Source organism: Schistocerca nitens, chromosome 5 (genome assembly GCF_023898315.1).
Source record: "Schistocerca nitens isolate TAMUIC-IGC-003100 chromosome 5, iqSchNite1.1, whole genome shotgun sequence".
Taxonomy (NCBI): Eukaryota; Metazoa; Arthropoda; class Insecta; order Orthoptera; family Acrididae; genus Schistocerca; species Schistocerca nitens.
The window spans coordinates 358,699,713-358,716,439 of record NC_064618.1 but is presented as its reverse complement, the minus strand read 5'-3'; the positions used below and the strand labels follow the sequence as shown (position 1 = coordinate 358,716,439).

Genomic DNA, 16,727 nt, shown 5'->3' with positions numbered 1-16,727 from the left:
TGGCTCCTTCTGTAACTGTCCCTGATTTGCTTGCTGTAAAGGGAACCTGGTCTCAAAAGTTTTGTATTATTTTTTTTTTAACGAGAATGCAATTTCTCATCTACTGTCTATCCTTGGTAAACATCTTTTCATTGTTCATTCTTTAAATTCCCTGTGAATAGCATTATAAATTGCCATATATGAATTTGTGCTTTTTCTCTTCTTAACTTAACCTAATTGGTGGGGATGTTATATTGCTGCTCATTGACTATCATTATCAGATAAACTATTTTCCGTGACACTCATACCTATTTGTCCAGCTTCACATCTGAGTGGTCAGTGTGGCTGACTGGCATCTCATGAGGGCATCTTGGGAGCTACTCAACCAATTAGTAATGGTTCCAAGGTCAAGAAAACTGACAACAGCTGGAACAGTGGTGTGCTGGACATGTACCCCTCCATATCACACCCAGTTACGCCATTGGCAGAGAGTAATAGAGCCCTTGGTTGGGCCAGACTGGTCCATCTGGGACCAGAATGTGCCACTGTACTTTCTCCTTATACCTATTTCATGAAAGAAGTTGGATTTATAAATAAACTGTCAACTGCTGTTGTGCAATGTTCCTCTAATCTACTACAAAACTTTACTGTAGGTAACATAGCTGAACATCAATAGATTAGAATATAATAGAGGGAAACATTCCACGTGGGATAGCTGAACATCAATAGATTAGAATATAATAGAGGGAAACATTCCACGTGGGAAAAATATATCTAAAAACAAAGATGATGTGACTTACCAAACGAAAGTGCTGGCATGTTGATAGACACACAAACAAACACAAACATACACACAAAATTCAAGCTTTCGCAATCAACGGTTGCTTCATCAGGAAAGAGGGAAGGAGAGGGAAAGACTAAAGGATGTGGGTTTCAAGGGAGAGGGTAAGGAGTCATTCCAATCCCGGGAGTGGAAAGACTTACCTTAGGGGGAAAAAAGGACAGGTATACACTCTCACACACACACATATCCATCCGCACATACACAGACACAAGCAGACATTTGTAAAGGCAAAGAGTTTGGGCAGCGGCGGCAACTTGAAATTAGCGGAGGTTGAGGCCTGGTGGGTAATGAGAAGAGAGGATATACTGAAGGGCAAGTTCCCATCTCCGGAGTTCTGACAGGTTGGTGTTAGTGGGAAGTATCCAGATGACCCGGATGGTGTAACACTGTGCCAAGATGTGCTGGCCGTGCACCAAGGCATGTTTAGCCACACGTTGATCCTCATTACCAACAAACACTGTCTGCCTGTGTCCATTCATGCAAATGGACAGTTTGTTGCTGGTCATTCCCACATAGAAAGCTTCACAGTGTAGGCAGGTCAGTTGGTAAATCACGTGGGTGCTTTCACGCGTGGCTCTGCCTTTGATTGTGTACACCTTCCAGGTTACAGGCCTGGAATAGGTGGTGGTGGGAGGGTGCATGGGACAGGTTTTACACCGGGGGTGGTTACAAGGGTAGGAGCCAGAGGGTAGGGAAGGTGGTTTGGGGATTTCATGGGGATGAACCAAGAGGTTACGAAGGTTAGGTGGACGGCGGAAAGACACTCTTGGTGGAGCGGGGAGGATTTCATGAAGGATGCATCTCATTTCAGGGCAGGATTTGAGGAAGTCGTATCCCTGCTGGAGAGCCACATTCAGAGTCTGATCCAGTCCCGGAAAGTATCGTCACAAGTGGTGCACTATAGGGGTTCTGTGGGAGGTTCTGGGTTTGAGGGGATGAGGAAGTGGCTCTGGTTATTTGCTTCTGTACCAGGTAGGGAGGGTATTTGCAGGATGAGAAAGCTGTTTTCAGGTTGTTGGTGTAATGGTTCAGGGATTCCGGACTGGAGCAGATTCGTTTGCCACGAAGACCTAGGCTGTAGGGAAGGGACCGTTTGATGTGGAATGGGTGGCAGCTGTCATAATGGAGGTACTGTTGCTTGTTGGCCTTGCTGCGATGGAGCACTTCCTTTCATGCCGATCACCTGCCACCCTACCTAAAACCTCTTTCCTCATTACCTTAGCCAGCTTCATCCTGACTCACAACTTCTTCACTTTCGAAGGCCAGACATACCAACAATTAAAGGGAACAGCCATGGGTACCAGTATGGCCCCCTCGTACGCCAACCTATTTATGGGTCGCTTAGAGGATGCCTTCTTGGTTACCCAGGCCTGCCAACCCAAAGTTTGGTACATATTTATTTATGACATCTTCATGATCTGGACTCACAGTGAAGAAGAACTCCAGAATTTCCTCTCCAACCTCAACTCCTTTGGTTCCATCAGATTCACCTGGTCCTACTCCAAATCCCATGCCACTTTCCTTGACGTTGACCTCCATCTGTCCAATGGCCAGCTTCACATGTCCGTCCACATCAAACCCAGGGATGTGCACGGCCAGCACATCTTGGCACAGTGTTACACCGTCTGGGTCATCTGGATACTTCCCACTAACACCAACCTGTCAGATCTCCAGAGATGGGAACTTGCCCTTCAGTATATCCTCTCTTCTCGTTACCCACAACAACATCTTTGCCTCTGTACTTCCACCTCGACTGACATCTCTGCCCAAACTCTTTGCATTTACAAATGTCTGCTTGTGTCTGTGTATGTGCAGATGGATGTGTGTGTGTGTGTGTGTGTGTGTGTGTGTGTGTGTGCAAGTGTATACCTGTTCTTTGTTCCCCCTAAGGTAAGTCTTTCCGCTCCCGGGATTGGAATGACTCCTTACCCTCTCCCTTAAAATCCACGTCCTTTCGTCTTTCCCTCTCTTTCCCTCTTTCCTGATGAAGCAACTGTTGGTTGCAAAAGCTTGAATTTTGTGTGTATGTTTGTGTTTGTTTGTGTGTCTATCAACATGTCAGCGCTTTCGTTTGGTAAGTCACATCATCTTTGTTTTTAGATACATCAATAGATTAGATTAGATTAGATTCAGTTTTCATTTCATAGAGCCAAAAAACAAGATGATTCTCGTGGGAGTGGAACATGTCAGAAAGTATAGCATAAAAAACATAAAACATTGAATATAATACTTACTACCCTGATCATTTGTCAGGGGATTGTCAAAATAGGTGAATGCAATACAGTAAACTGGAACAGCTATTTACAGAATTAATATGCTGTCAGAATGAAACGTTGTTATGCACTATTAATATATTTATCACACACAAAATACCTAATCTTGACTGTTGTGACCAACTGCTGTCAAAACTGAAATCTAGCAAACTTTTTACTTAAGCTGGCCTAACAGTCTCTGTTAAGATATTCATCTATTTAGTAGGAGTTGCCTGTCAAAAAGTCTTTCAAACTCTGTTTAAACTGTGCTTTATCTGAAACTAAGTTTTTAATGGTTGTTGGCGATTTATTGAAAATGTGGGTTCCTGAATATTGGAGCCCTTTTTGGACCAAGATAAGTGATTTTAGGTCTTTATGTAGATCGTTCTTAATCCCAATATTGATACTATGTATTGACCCATTGGTTGGAAATGGAGATATATTACTTGCAACAAATTTCATTAAGGAATAAAGAAGCAGGGGTTAGAATACGAAGTTCTTTGAACAGGTTTCTAAATGATGTTCTTGAATTTACACCACAAATGGTTCTTATTACATGCTTTTGAATGCTAAAAGCTTTTGCTCGGTTTGATGAGTTACCCCAGAATATGATCCCGTATGACATAACAGAATCAAAGTAAGCAAAGCATGCAAGTTTTTCTAAATTTATATCTCCTACATCTAACTGCAAATACAGACTTGTTTAGGCACTTAATCAATTCTGTGGTATGCCCTTCCCAACTGAATTTATTATTGGGTTGTAATCCCAGAAATTTAACACTGTCAACATCTTCAATCTGCGTGTCTTCATATGTTGTACACATACTGGAAGGAAATCTCTTACAGGTTCCGAACTGCATATAGTGGGCCTTTTCAAAGTCTAATGACAGTGAATTCGCTTTAAACCATTTATCAATGTCAGTGAAAATTTAACTAGCAGCTATTTCTAAATCTGTACTTGACTTGCTACTTATTGCAATGTTTGTATCATCTGCAAACAAAACACACTTAGCATCTGGCAATGTGACAGATGAGAGGTCATTAATGAACACAAGAAAAAGCAATGGACCCAAGATGGAACCTTGAGGGACACCACATGTAATTAATTCCCAATCAGATGAAGACTGACTGCTTATTGCAGAGGTATTTTGTAATGACACCCTTTGTCTCCTGTTAGTTAGGTAAGGATCAAACCACATCGCAGCACTGCTGGTGACACCATAACATTCTAATTTACTTAAGAGAATGGTGTGATTCGCTCAGTCAAAGGCTTTTGACAGGTCACAGAAAATGACAGTAGCCTCTAATTTGTCACCTAATTAATTAAGTACATTCTCACTGTAAGTGTAAATAGCTTTCTCTATATCAGAATCCTTAAGAAATCCAAATGGTGACTTTGATGGTATATTATTTGCAGTAAGATATTTAAGGAGACGCTTGAACACAACCTTTTCAAATATTTTTGAGAAAGCCGGCAAAAATGAAATTGGTTGATAGTTTATGGCATCTCTTTATCCTTATTCTTGTAAAGAGGCTTAACTTCAGCATATTTGCACCAGTATGGAAATGTTCTGCTGATAAGAGACTGATTACACAAGTAACTTCAGACAGAACTCAACTTGCTTGAGCACTCTTTGATTAACTTCATTGGTATGTTACCATACCCACTAGAATACTTAGATTTTATGGATTTTATGATGGATGCTACTTCTTTGGGAGACGTGAGTGTCATTTACATTTTACTGAAGTTATTTTTAAAGTCTGGTCTCAGATGATCCATTGCACTGCTCATTGAACCTGACAACCCCAAGCTGTCAGTAACAGAAATGAAGTGCTTGTTTAAGATGTTGGAAACACTACATGCACTTGTTACCAAAGTTTCATTTATTTTTTAGAGCTATCTGTTCCTCTTCTTTTTTTGGCCCCTCCTGTCTCTTTCTTCATTATATCCCATATAGTTTTTATTTTGTTGCCCAATGTAATTGTCTTTTTCTCACAGTAAAGCTGTTCCTATTTCTCGATTACTTGCTTCAATGTTTGCAATATTCTTTGTAATGCATTACAATGCTAACATCAGAGCTGTTCCTACATAGTAGATACAGTTTCCTTTTTCAACACGATAATGTGTCATGTCACAAGGCCAGGAGTGTGACGGAGTGGTTTGAGGAACACAGTGGTGAGTTCCAGTTGATGTGCTGCCCCCCCCCCCCCCCCCCCCCCAGTTCACCAGGTCTGAACCTGATCAAAGACATCTGAGATGTGATTGAAAGTGGCATCAGAGCTCATCGACTCTAAGTGCCCTAAATCAGTACTAGCCGAGATAAAATGTCCACATACAATGACTTGCCAGTTACTTCTACTCAGTCTTAGAAGTTTATGCAGCTAAGGGCAAAAAGTATTTATCTAGAGAAGCTCACAGTAAGAATTTTATGCAGTAATCAGCTAGAACATTATGACCACCTACCTACTAGCTGGTATGTCCACCTTTGGCATGGATAACAGAGGCTGGTCATGGCAAGTAAGCAATGAGGCCTTGATAGGTTGCTGGAAGGAGCTGGTACCACTTCTGCACACACAAGTCACCTAATTCCCAGAAATTCCAGGGAGGGGGTCGATGAGCTTTGATGCCACGTTCAAGCACATCCCAGATGTCTTTGATCAGGTTCAGATCTGGCGAGTTGGGGGCCAGCACATCAACTGGCACTCACTGCTGCGCTACTCAGACCACTCCATCACACTTCTGGCCTTGTGCCATGGCACATTATCTTGTTGAAAAATGCCACTGGCATCGGGAAACACGATCGTCACGAAAGGGTGTACATGGTCTGCAACCAGTGTATGATACTTATTGACCATTGTGGTGCCTTGGACGAGCTCCACTGGACTCATGGATGTTACCCAGAGCATAATGAATATGCCGCCAGCTTGTATCTGTCCCACAGTACAGGTGTCAAGGAGCTGTTCTCCTGGAAGATGATGGATTCATGCCCTTCCATCCACTTGACGAAGAAGGTATCGGGATTCATCAGACCAAGCAATGCTCTACCACTGCACCAACATCCAGTGCCAATGGTCATGTACCCATGTGCTAACATTGGCACACGCATGGATCATCGGCTACGGAGATTCATCGTTAGGAGTGTTCAATGCAATGTGTGTTCAGACACACTTTTACTCCGCCCAGCATTAAAGTCTGATGTTAGTTCCACAACAGTTGGCCGCCTGTCTTGTTTTACTAATCTGCCCAGCCTATGACATCCAACGCCTGCAATGAAGGATGGCTACCCAACCCCACAACGTCTGGATGTGGTTTTACCTTGGTTTCAACACATGTTGAAGATGCTCACCACAGCACTCCTTTAACACCTGACAAGTCCTGCGGTTTCCAAAATGCTCGTGCCAAGCCTCCGGGCCATTGAAATCTGCCCTCGGTCAAACTCAGATAGACTGTGCACCTTCCCCATTCCACACATGGACAGCATGCTCACTGATACCACAGGCAACGTGTGTGTGTCTGACTGGTGTTCATTCCTTGCCAGGTGATGTTGCTATCACCTGGATGGGTTTATATTGATAGTAGGTCGATGGTCATAATGTTCTGGCTGATCGATAACAAAACATTTGGTAGAAGTCTCTTAACGGACACAGGGTTTTACAGAAAGTTAAGTACAACACATAAGTAGTGCAGCACAGAAGTAGCTTGATTTGTACCTCAGAAATTTTTATTGGATAGTGAAGATGATGTCCAGCATCAACAACATGGGTTATCATCATATGTGAAGTGCCTCAAGGTTGTTCCGGGTCCCTACTATACATATATTATTTTTACTAACAATCTACTTCTTTGTACAGAATACTGAAAGTAAACCTTTGCTGATTGATAATTCATTGGACAAAGCTGAGACGTCACAAAATAAAGTTTTTTTATTGATATTATGGGCTGGTTTAACATAGTCTATCTGTTAAATTCAGTAAAATGAGCTTTATTTAGTTTCACACAACCTCTAAAGATGAAGAAATAGGTGCAAAAATTGGCTGATCAGCAGATAGCTAGGATGGATGTTACAAAATATTTCGGATCAGTGACCAATTTGTGATGGTGTGCGCCAGTATGTTGCCAGTATCTGAACAAAGAAGCATTAAAATAATTTTTTAGGATGTCTAAATTAAAAAAAAAAAACCCTTTTCATAAATTAAGTATCAAGTGGATGGTCAGCACTTTGTTTTCCTTAAAAAATTGAAGGCAGTTCCTATTGCAAGGGTCATTCTACATTTACAGAACAGTTCGTGATCCATATGTACAATGTACATGCGCCTGTAACACTCAGATAAATACCAGATCCTTATTTGTGTGGATGTTTATATTTTATTAATGTAAGCATGCTTACACTTCATTTTTCTGTAATAGAACCTCAGGTATACATATCTTAATAAGAAATTAATTAATGCTATCTATGTAATACCACAGGATTCATTGTAATAACTGTAATAAACTTGAAGCTTCCTTGCACGTTAAAACTGAGTACCAGAATGGGACTTGAAATTGGGAGTGTTTCCAGGAGAGCTGGTCCCACAAGGCATGCAAGAGAACTTAAGAGAAGGTTGGAAGGTAGGTGAGAAGGTACTGGTGGAAGTGAGTGTGTTGGTGTAGGTAACAGAAGTAAATTAACTGTCAAGATAAGAGTGTGAATTTATGTGAGCATTCAAGTGTGATTTAACCAAATTTTCTTTTTCATTTTGTTAAGATATAATAGTGGCAGTTGCATGCATTGATGATGAGTATACATCTAAGGATGATAAAGTTTTAAGAGTATTAAGAGATGCACATGTAATGTTGTATGTACAAATACAGGATGCTTCAAGGCTTTGCAGCATTTATTATGTTCGACTTACAATTGTGACTAATACATCAAAAGAAACAGCAATTCAAACAGTTTTGTTTGTGTGCAAAGGAAAGAGTACAGAATGATCAAGAAAGACTGAAGAACATACAGAATGAGTAAGAGATTTTCATGCGTAGCTCCAGGAAATCAGTTCGGGAGGCTTTCATGAATTAGCAATTCCAGTGACGTCTATCTGAAGACTTTTAAGGAGATGTTTACAACTACGTTCTTATTGTTTGCACTTGGTACAAACTCACAAGCTTACAGACTACAGTTTACATGCCAACTTTGCAAATGAAATGTTGCTGCATGACAATGAAGATTTTCTGGATTGTGTTGTCTTCAGAGATGAATCGCCATTTCACCTAAGTGGGAATGTGAACACATACAAGGCACATCTAATCCCCAAATGAGATTCTCCTAAACTGAATGTTTTCTTTGCCACTTCCTCAATGGAAATTCATACGAGTAATGAACAAAGAGGCAAAAGAAACTTTCAACCATAGATTGCAGCAAACAGATTGGTCTTTAGTATGTAGCCTTGATAATGTTGATATTAAATTTAACTGTTTTATAAATGAATTCTGTGCTCTTTTTGAAGAAATATTTCTCAAGAAATGGGTCAGAAACAGTGCTTCTAATTCTGTAAGTAAGCCTTGGATTACAAAAGGTATGAAACAGCCATGTAAAACCAAAAGGGAAATTATGCTGCAATAAGATTATCTAAAGATGTAAAAAAATTGGAACACTATAGATCATAATGTAAAATTTTAAAGAAACTAATAGCCCTTTATTATGAGAAGAAAATAGATAATTCTAATAATAATAAAAACAATTTGAAAAAAAAACAAGAAAGAAAAAGAAAGAAACAGGAAGAGCTACAACAAGCAAAGAAGGTGTAAATAGAATCAGATATGAAGGTACCCTAGCAGATAACCCCAAAAGTGTAGCTGAGATTTTTAATAAACACTTCCTACCAGTAAAGTAACTCAACAGATTGGTTGCATGCCCAATGATGATGAAGCTGTAACTCTTTGTCAAGCTGTATATTCAAACACAATTTCAGAAATGCACCTTAATCCTGCTGCTGTAGATGAAATTTTAAAACACGCCTCTAAAAAGTAAGAACTTCGCAGGGGTTGGGTGGGTGGGTGGCTGCTGCTTGGGGGGGGGGGGGGAGTGGTTCATCATTTATTGGTACTGTTTGTGAGGGGAGGGGGGGAGTGTGTTGGTTTGTGATTTAGTTGTGGAGGATCTATTTTGTTGCAGTTTTTGTTGAGTTGTAGTGAGTGATTGAGATTTTTTTTTTTATTTTGCGTTTGGTTTTTATGGATATTTTATTTTGGGGTGAGGGGGGGAGGTTGGGTTTTGTGTGTGTGTGTGTGTGTGTGTGTGTGTGTGTGTGGGTGGGTGGGTGGGTGGGTGGGTTGGGTCTTTCTTTTGGTTGTGTATTTTTTCGTTGGTTTGTGGCTGCGTGTGTGTGTGTGTGTGTGTGTGTGTGTGTGTGTGTGTGTGTTTGTAGCTGGGTGTGTGCCTGTTTGTGTGTTGGGGTTGAGGGAAGTGTTCCATTACAATGTGTGGCTGTGGCTGTGGGTGTCCCAATATCGGGAGTTGCTGCTGAGCTATATAGGTCAAGGGAAGTGTTTGATTCCAATTTGTGGGATCGGGAGCTGCTGTTGAACTATATAGGTCAAGGGAAGTGTCCGATTCCAGAGGATATTGTGTTTAGTGGAATTTGGGGAGTTTTATGTTGTCGGTTTTTTTCGTCATTTTGTGTGGTTTGGTATGGAAACAACAAAATTTCTTGGAGTGCACATTGACAAGAAAATGAACTGTTCTTCGCATGTTATAGATCTCTGTAAGAGGCTTAGCTCTGCTAAGTATGTTTTATGGGTTGTCACTACATGTGTTGAATCTAACACTGCAAAAGTGGGATACTATAGCTTTTCACTCACTCGTTGAATACACTATTTTTTCTCTCACATGTTTTGTCAGTAAAGATATAGAGATATTTCAATCAAACAGTAATTATCATGAGCATAACATATGGAGGAAGAATGACATTCACAGCACGCATAGAAATTTGAGCTTGGCGCAAAAGGGTGTCCACTACACTGGAACAAAACTCTTCAATGCTCTTCCTCCTGAATTACAGACAGAGATTCATAACAAGAGTAAGTTCAAGAAAGCACTAAAAATATTTCTGCTGGAAAAAGCTTTTTACAGTCTACATGAATTTTTAAGTAAATAATTTGTAAAATGTTAATATTATATAATACAAGTTGACATAATGTCACTAAGAATGTTATTTAACTTGAGTTCTGTATCTGTTTTTCTGTAGTACATTAATGACTCTAAGAAAATATGTACCGTCTTTATTCTGTACTGCTGCTCAAAGAGTTTACTGTTTAAATATTTATATAATTGTGTACTCAAATGTCTGTATATGCTATAAGATTATCATATTGTATTTGTAAAAAACTGACTCGTTCCATGTCCTTGTGAACCCAGCACAGTTGGGCCTATGGAGCATGAAATGAAATCAATCAATCCATATTCTGGCAGAAAATTTGGGGGGTGCATGGAAAATAAGGAAAGCACATCCCTCCCAAAAGGAAAAACACAGTTTCAGTGTAAGCTACATGGCAATGAGATGCATAGCTGTTCTACATCTCTACTCTATGAACCACTGTGAAGTGCATGACAGAGTGAATGTCAGGATAGCTTCTGTCTGCCTTCAAGAGTCTGCTGATGCTGTCAGTAGCAAACAATGTTTCTAGCATGAATGCACGTGTTGTTGTTAATATACTCAGACAAGCTGTATTATTTTGGTAAGACTCTGTAGCTCCTTGTGGGAACAAAATGTTTTTAAACTTACAAAATACTTTCAGCAAAATTGTTTATCCATCAGAGTGTGGAAATACCTGACCCAACGGGTGGTCACACCATGTCACCATCCATTTTTTACCTATGGGGTTCACAAGGCATGATGCATATGTGCCTCCACTACCAGCTGATCTACCATACTTCAAAATCAGCAATGTTGCAGCAGTCACTCCAGACTCACTAATCAAGGTTTGGGAAAAACACGCCTATCAACTAGATGTATGAGAAATGGTGCTCAATTTGAACACATGTAAGAAAAATGGTTTGAGTTGCTCTTTCATTTAATGTATTATTTATAATTCTAAGTTTAATGTAATAAATGCTGCAAAGCCTTAAAACCCATATATTCATTCTGAAACACCCTGTACAATGGAAATCATGCATGTTTTATCTAAGCCCATACAATAGAGAATCTCTACAGCTGAATGAATGAGGAAATGAATGCTTAATTTGAAGTATTGGTGGAGCAAAGAGAAGTTTGGTAGTCTACCAGGAAGAACAGTGTTTTTCCCAAAAGTAGTTTCTTTTCTGATAATAAACAGCAACAGAGTAATCTAGAATAATTCTCATAATTATTGATGTGAGCAGATTAGCATGTAATTGTTGTTAGGATATTTTACAGAAGGAGCCTGCTTCAACTAACTAAAGTATAATTTGACACAGTCAGCATTCTTGAAGAATGGCCTTTATGATGAGATCCATGCAAGTGGGAGGAGGAGGAGTAGATTATTGTTTAACGTCCCATTGACAATGACATGATCAGAGATAGAGCATAAGCTCAGATTAGGGAAGGATGGCAAAGGAAAATGGTCATGCATTTTCAAAGGAACCATCACAAAATTTACCTTAAGCAATTTAGGAAAATCATTGAAAATCTAAATCAGGATGGCCAGGCACAGGTTTGAACCATCATCCTCCCGAATGCAATTTTAGTGTGCTAACCACTGCACCACCCTACTCAGTGGATCCATGCAAACAGCCATACGTGAATGAATGAGTTAACTATGTACGGCCTGATCAGCACGACTACCACCCGTTGGGTCAGGTATTTCCACACTCTTATGGATAAACAATTTTGCTGAAAGTATTTTGTAAGTTTAAAAACATTTTGTTCCCACAAGGAGCTACAGAGTCTTACCAAAATAATACAGCTTGTCTGAGTACATTAACAACAACACATGCATTCATGCTAGAAACATTGTTTGCTACTGACAGCATCAGCAGACTCTTGAAAGCAGACAGAAGCTATACTGACATTCACTCTGTCATGCACTTGACAGTGGTTCATAGAGTATAGATGTAGAACAGCTATGCATCTCATTGCCATGTAGCTTACACTGAAACTGCGTTTTTCCTTTTTTTTCCAGTTAACAAAGACGCCTGCATCCCAAATCTGTTTGATATGTTATGTAACAGCCTCAATGGCATTAGGCTACTGAAGTTCACGGTGACTGCAGTGGTGTTTACCTGTCCTACCTATGGTTAAGTTAGGTAAGACTCTCCCCCTCGCCCGACACGCGTCTCTTATTCTTTAATTATTTATGTTCCTGCCATGGAAACATCGGAGATAGGCGTCACAGACAGCGGAACGATGGAGTACAAAAGTATTTGAACAAAAGGAACATCATGAACTGTTTTAAAATGTCGACAAAGTCGGCAGTTTGCAACTGCAGCATCTTTAATATTGACAGTACAGCATCGAACCACGCATCAGAATCGCCTGAGTAATTTAATCAACAAACAAAACTAATGAGTTAAATGAATTAAAAACGCACTAACATCAAGTGAATTGATTGATGGGGATGGAATCTTTAAAGCTGCAATGCCATAAAACGCTATTAGTGCAAAGCGTTCGGATATGCAAAACCAGCAATGCATATTCAAATGTAGCAAATATTTAGTGATTAAAAAAGAAAAGAAAAAGAAGTCACTGCACATGATTGACATCACACTGCCTAAAAATTCAAAAATACCTTCTGACTCTTCGAAATTCCATCGTATTGCACTTCGACGTTTTTCGGAAGAACATTTACTGGTCGAAATAGCTTCGAAAGTTTATTTCTCGCAAAACTCATATTTCTTAACCTCTCGTATTCCCACCTCACTAGAGTTTGTAAACACAAGGTAGTAGGTACGAAATGTTTTGCGTAAAGATATGTCTAGTCTATGTAGAGTTGTAATATTTGTTGCAGGATTTATCTCATGATCAAGAGATTGCTTCTATCTACACAAATAAATATTTGCTGCCTTCTTGAAAATCATTAATCTTTTATGTTTATATCTGCGACACATTGGGTTATAATATACCAGGAAAGTCCTTAACCCAACAGCTTGTACTTGACACAGATGTCGTGAGTGTGTGACGCAGTTGTTGAATGTTTTCTGTTATCGTGTCCTTTCATCAACTGCTTTGGTGTTTATAAAATAGTATCAAAAGGACTGCACGTAATAAGTGTGTTGCAAGTGACAGTGGCAGTAGTTGTTTACACTGATAATGTTAATATTGCTGACAACATGTCACGGCACAGAAATGTTCGTTCCTTGAACTATAGCGATGGTAAGTTGATAGCGTTTAATGTTACTCGTTTTCGATAATTGATTTGTTGCCCATGTCAAGTACATGACGAAATATCTGATATTGTTCCAGAGTATGATGGATATGATGATGAGTATGGACAGTCTGTTGAAGACGAATACTGCATTTCTCCTAGTGATGGTCAGTTTCGCGCGAAAAGGAAGTATGAATGCAAAGTTGGAATGACGTGTTGTTTTATTATGTGTAATCGAAAATTTTCTTTATAGCTGCCCAGTTCATGTACGACAGAAACAGACAATCCACACAGATTTCCGCTTTCTTCGATGAATCTGACAATATCGCTGAGGAAAATGAGACAGAAGAAAGCATTGGCAGTGTCAGAAGATCATCTGACACCTTTCAGAAACCTCATTTGAGTGAGCTGGAGGAAGTCAGGCTCCAATCGTGCCTAGATGAAATTAGAAATGTGATTGGTGACACTATTCCAGAGACTATAATTATTGAAACAATTCTAAAGAATAGTTTTGACTTAAATAAATCTCTGGATGCACTGCTTTCCTATGAACCTTCAGCCAGCAAATCTGGTGAGTGCAGTTTAACACTGTTGAATTTAGCTCATGTTTCTTAGTGTGATTTGCAGCTAATGTATCTGACATTGTTATTGAATTATGTGGTTGTCATTTTCGCTTATGCTGACACTACTCCATCCCCATCAATCACTGATAGCTTTTTCCTTTGATCAAAAATAGTTTCATATTATATGCAGATAATGTCCATTATCCATGTCCCTTTTCCCTAGAGATTTTAGTTTAAATGCACCGCAGCAGTGTCTATAAGTCCAGAACAGTATCTAACAGTTGCAGATGTGTTGGAACTTGACAGCAGCCCTGCCTTGATTTGCAGTTCACAACTAATTCAGATTAATGAATTTTTGGTGTAACTTGAGATACAAGGTTTAGCTGAAAATTTTTGTAGTATTAAACTGTGATTTGTTGAGACAATACTGTGAAACTGGAAAGTCCTGCATGAAATACAGGTTATGTAAGAAATAAAGGAGCCACTTTTCACCATACAGCTGAGATTGATATGCACACAAACAAGATTTGAAAACAATGCTTTTGTTTTTGTTTTGTGTTAGTTACTTCTGTAGAACTCAAGCTGTTGAATACTCAACACCTCCTCTATATAGTGCATGGTTACCATTGCTCCTTACATGATTTGTTATGGTTTTTCTTCCTATTAAGTCTTAAATAAGCATATTTCTTCTACTGATGTAATATTTCTCTATCAGCACAAAAGCATCACACTGAATCTCTCTCTCTCTCTCTCTCTCTCTCTCTCTCTCTCTCTCTCTCTCTTTCTCTTTTCTCTTTCTCTCTCTGTCTCCAAGAAAATTTTTGAAAACTAGTGTAATATTCTGCCTTTTAAGGGTGGTATATGCCACTCGTCATTTGTAAGTGGAAATGGTACCATAAAGTGTTGTAAAATGGGAGGAATCGTCTCTCATGCACATTAGTGATTTGCAGAGGGCTCGACCGGAGTTTGCAGTACTACCCATCTGCTTTGATGCATGCTGCAACTATGTTGTGTTCTGTGACATGTTGGTGCAGCATATCTGTAATGGATTCGGTCTACAGAGGGCATGTTGGAGAATGCAGCAGCCCTGTCTAGTGTGGGTTATGTTTAAAAACTGTTTAGGAGTGCTGATTGTGATTCATTGGATTTCTTGAGTGCTGTTTGTGAGAATAATTTTAGAAGAGTTTGTGGCAACTTGTTACTTATTTTGATGTTGGCAATTAATGGCAATATATCCGTTTTTGGATTTGTCATTGTTAGTTTTGTGTGTTGTTTGTGGTTGGAGATATAATTTTGTTTTGTTAGGTATGGATGTGATGGGGAAGGTCATGTGTAGGTCCCTGTGTGCAGCAGTGTGGGACAGCATGTTGACCACAATTAAATACCTACAGTTATTAGGTTTATTTCCAGAGTATGTGAAGTGTTGCATGTGTGGAGAGGATATGAAACTGTCTGAGTTGCTGCATCTTAGACCAGGGACCATTGTGTGTTGCATTGTTGGTGGGACAACATATGCTACCCTACTCAGAGAGGACCCTGCTATGTAAAGTCTAGGCTGGCCGTTTGAGAGATTGTGTTGACATGTTATTTTTGCATACTCTGAATAGAGTTACTTTATGATTGACTTTGCAGCAAGTCGATTGGTAGGGGTCAGCCACCAACCATTTGTAGTTTCTTCTGGTACATCACATGCTTGTTGTAGGTTACATCCAGAGCCTTGTGAAACAAGGCTGGCTGGACGCCTGCAACACTGATCCCCATCCCTGCAATCTGTCAATCATAAAATATAATTTTAATTGGGGTAAAGTATGCATGGTATGGTATACGTGTTTTGTGCATTGTTAGGTGTTTTTTGTGTGTTGAAGTTGGTGTTAATGCAATTTTTAATGGGTTTTTGGGTTGTGTTGTTGGCTTTTGGTAATTGTTTGATTGTGATCGGAAGGTATCAAGGAGTTTGATGTACCAACATTTGTACATTTGGGTTGACGGGCTTCATATTAGCTATATAGGTCAAGTCAAGTGTGAGATACTGCTGTTGCGGCCTGTCGATGGTCGAACCGAGGACTCCAGATGACAGAGCTGAAGCTGGGACCCATCGCGCCGTATTTCGTCAGGAGGCTGAGCAAGTTCAATAGTGTCAAGGAGCAGTGCAGAGTGATACAGTGGTATTTGGAAGTATTCCTTTATTCAGCTGGTTTACAGAAGCGTAGTGTCGGCGCGCCGCCCTCGCACTCTTCCGCGAGTCCAGTCGGCTCAACAACTCCTGGTATGTCGACACCGCTGTTGCCGTCATCAAGGCTGCTCAGCTGGAAGCTGGCCGCACTCTGCCCGGTCACCGCCCGCCAAGGCGTTGCGTCTTGCGCCGCGTAGCTGTCCCTATTCTGGAGACTGCTACAGTCCCTGGTCCTCGCTGCCCTTGGCCTGTTTGGCCTGCTCTGTCTGACCATGGGACAAAGGTGGCCCTCAGGCTGCCGCTGCTCCCTGGACAAGACCGAACTTGAACCCAAGCCCTCCTGGATGCGGAGCCACAACTTGCCACTAGTGGTGCTTGCCGGATGGCAACACCCATCGCTGTCTCTGGTGCTGCTGCAGCGCTGCCACACCTCCCGCAGCGTATGCCTCACTCAGACCCCAGTACGCCAGGTGGTAAGTGAATGTGGCCTGTCATGGACCTGCTGCAGATCGCTGTCAGTTCTCTCTTTCAGACAGACCGTGCATTCTCCAAGTACTTGGCTGCCATTCCGTCCCACCCTGGTGTTGTGTCCTGGGAG

The 16,727-nt window shown here is 40.4% G+C and overlaps 2 protein-coding genes across 4 annotated transcripts in view; one reads left to right on the top strand and one right to left on the bottom strand.

The window, feature by feature from the left end:
• The window catches only part of LOC126260890 (probable proline--tRNA ligase, mitochondrial), a 126,774-nt gene extending 113,628 nt beyond the window's left edge, over positions 1 to 13,146 (bottom strand). The window contains exon 1 of one of the 2 annotated variants that reach the window (XM_049958335.1): positions 12,818 to 13,146. In XM_049958335.1, coding sequence (XP_049814292.1) covers positions 12,818 to 12,919 — 102 coding nt within the window. In that variant the 5' untranslated portion in view covers positions 12,920 to 13,146. The remainder of the gene's footprint in view (positions 1 to 12,817) is intronic. The other variant, XM_049958336.1, reaches the window with a different exon arrangement.
• A 30-nt stretch (positions 13,147 to 13,176) lies between these two features.
• LOC126260889 (protein HBS1) overlaps positions 13,177 to 16,727 on the top strand; it is a 211,050-nt gene continuing 207,499 nt past the window's right edge. The window contains exons 1-3 of one of the 2 annotated variants that reach the window (XM_049958334.1): positions 13,177 to 13,401; positions 13,492 to 13,560; positions 13,647 to 13,964. In XM_049958334.1, coding sequence (XP_049814291.1) covers positions 13,359 to 13,401; positions 13,492 to 13,560; positions 13,647 to 13,964 — 430 coding nt within the window. In that variant the 5' untranslated portion in view covers positions 13,177 to 13,358. The remainder of the gene's footprint in view (positions 13,402 to 13,491; positions 13,561 to 13,646; positions 13,965 to 16,727) is intronic. The other variant, XM_049958333.1, reaches the window with a different exon arrangement.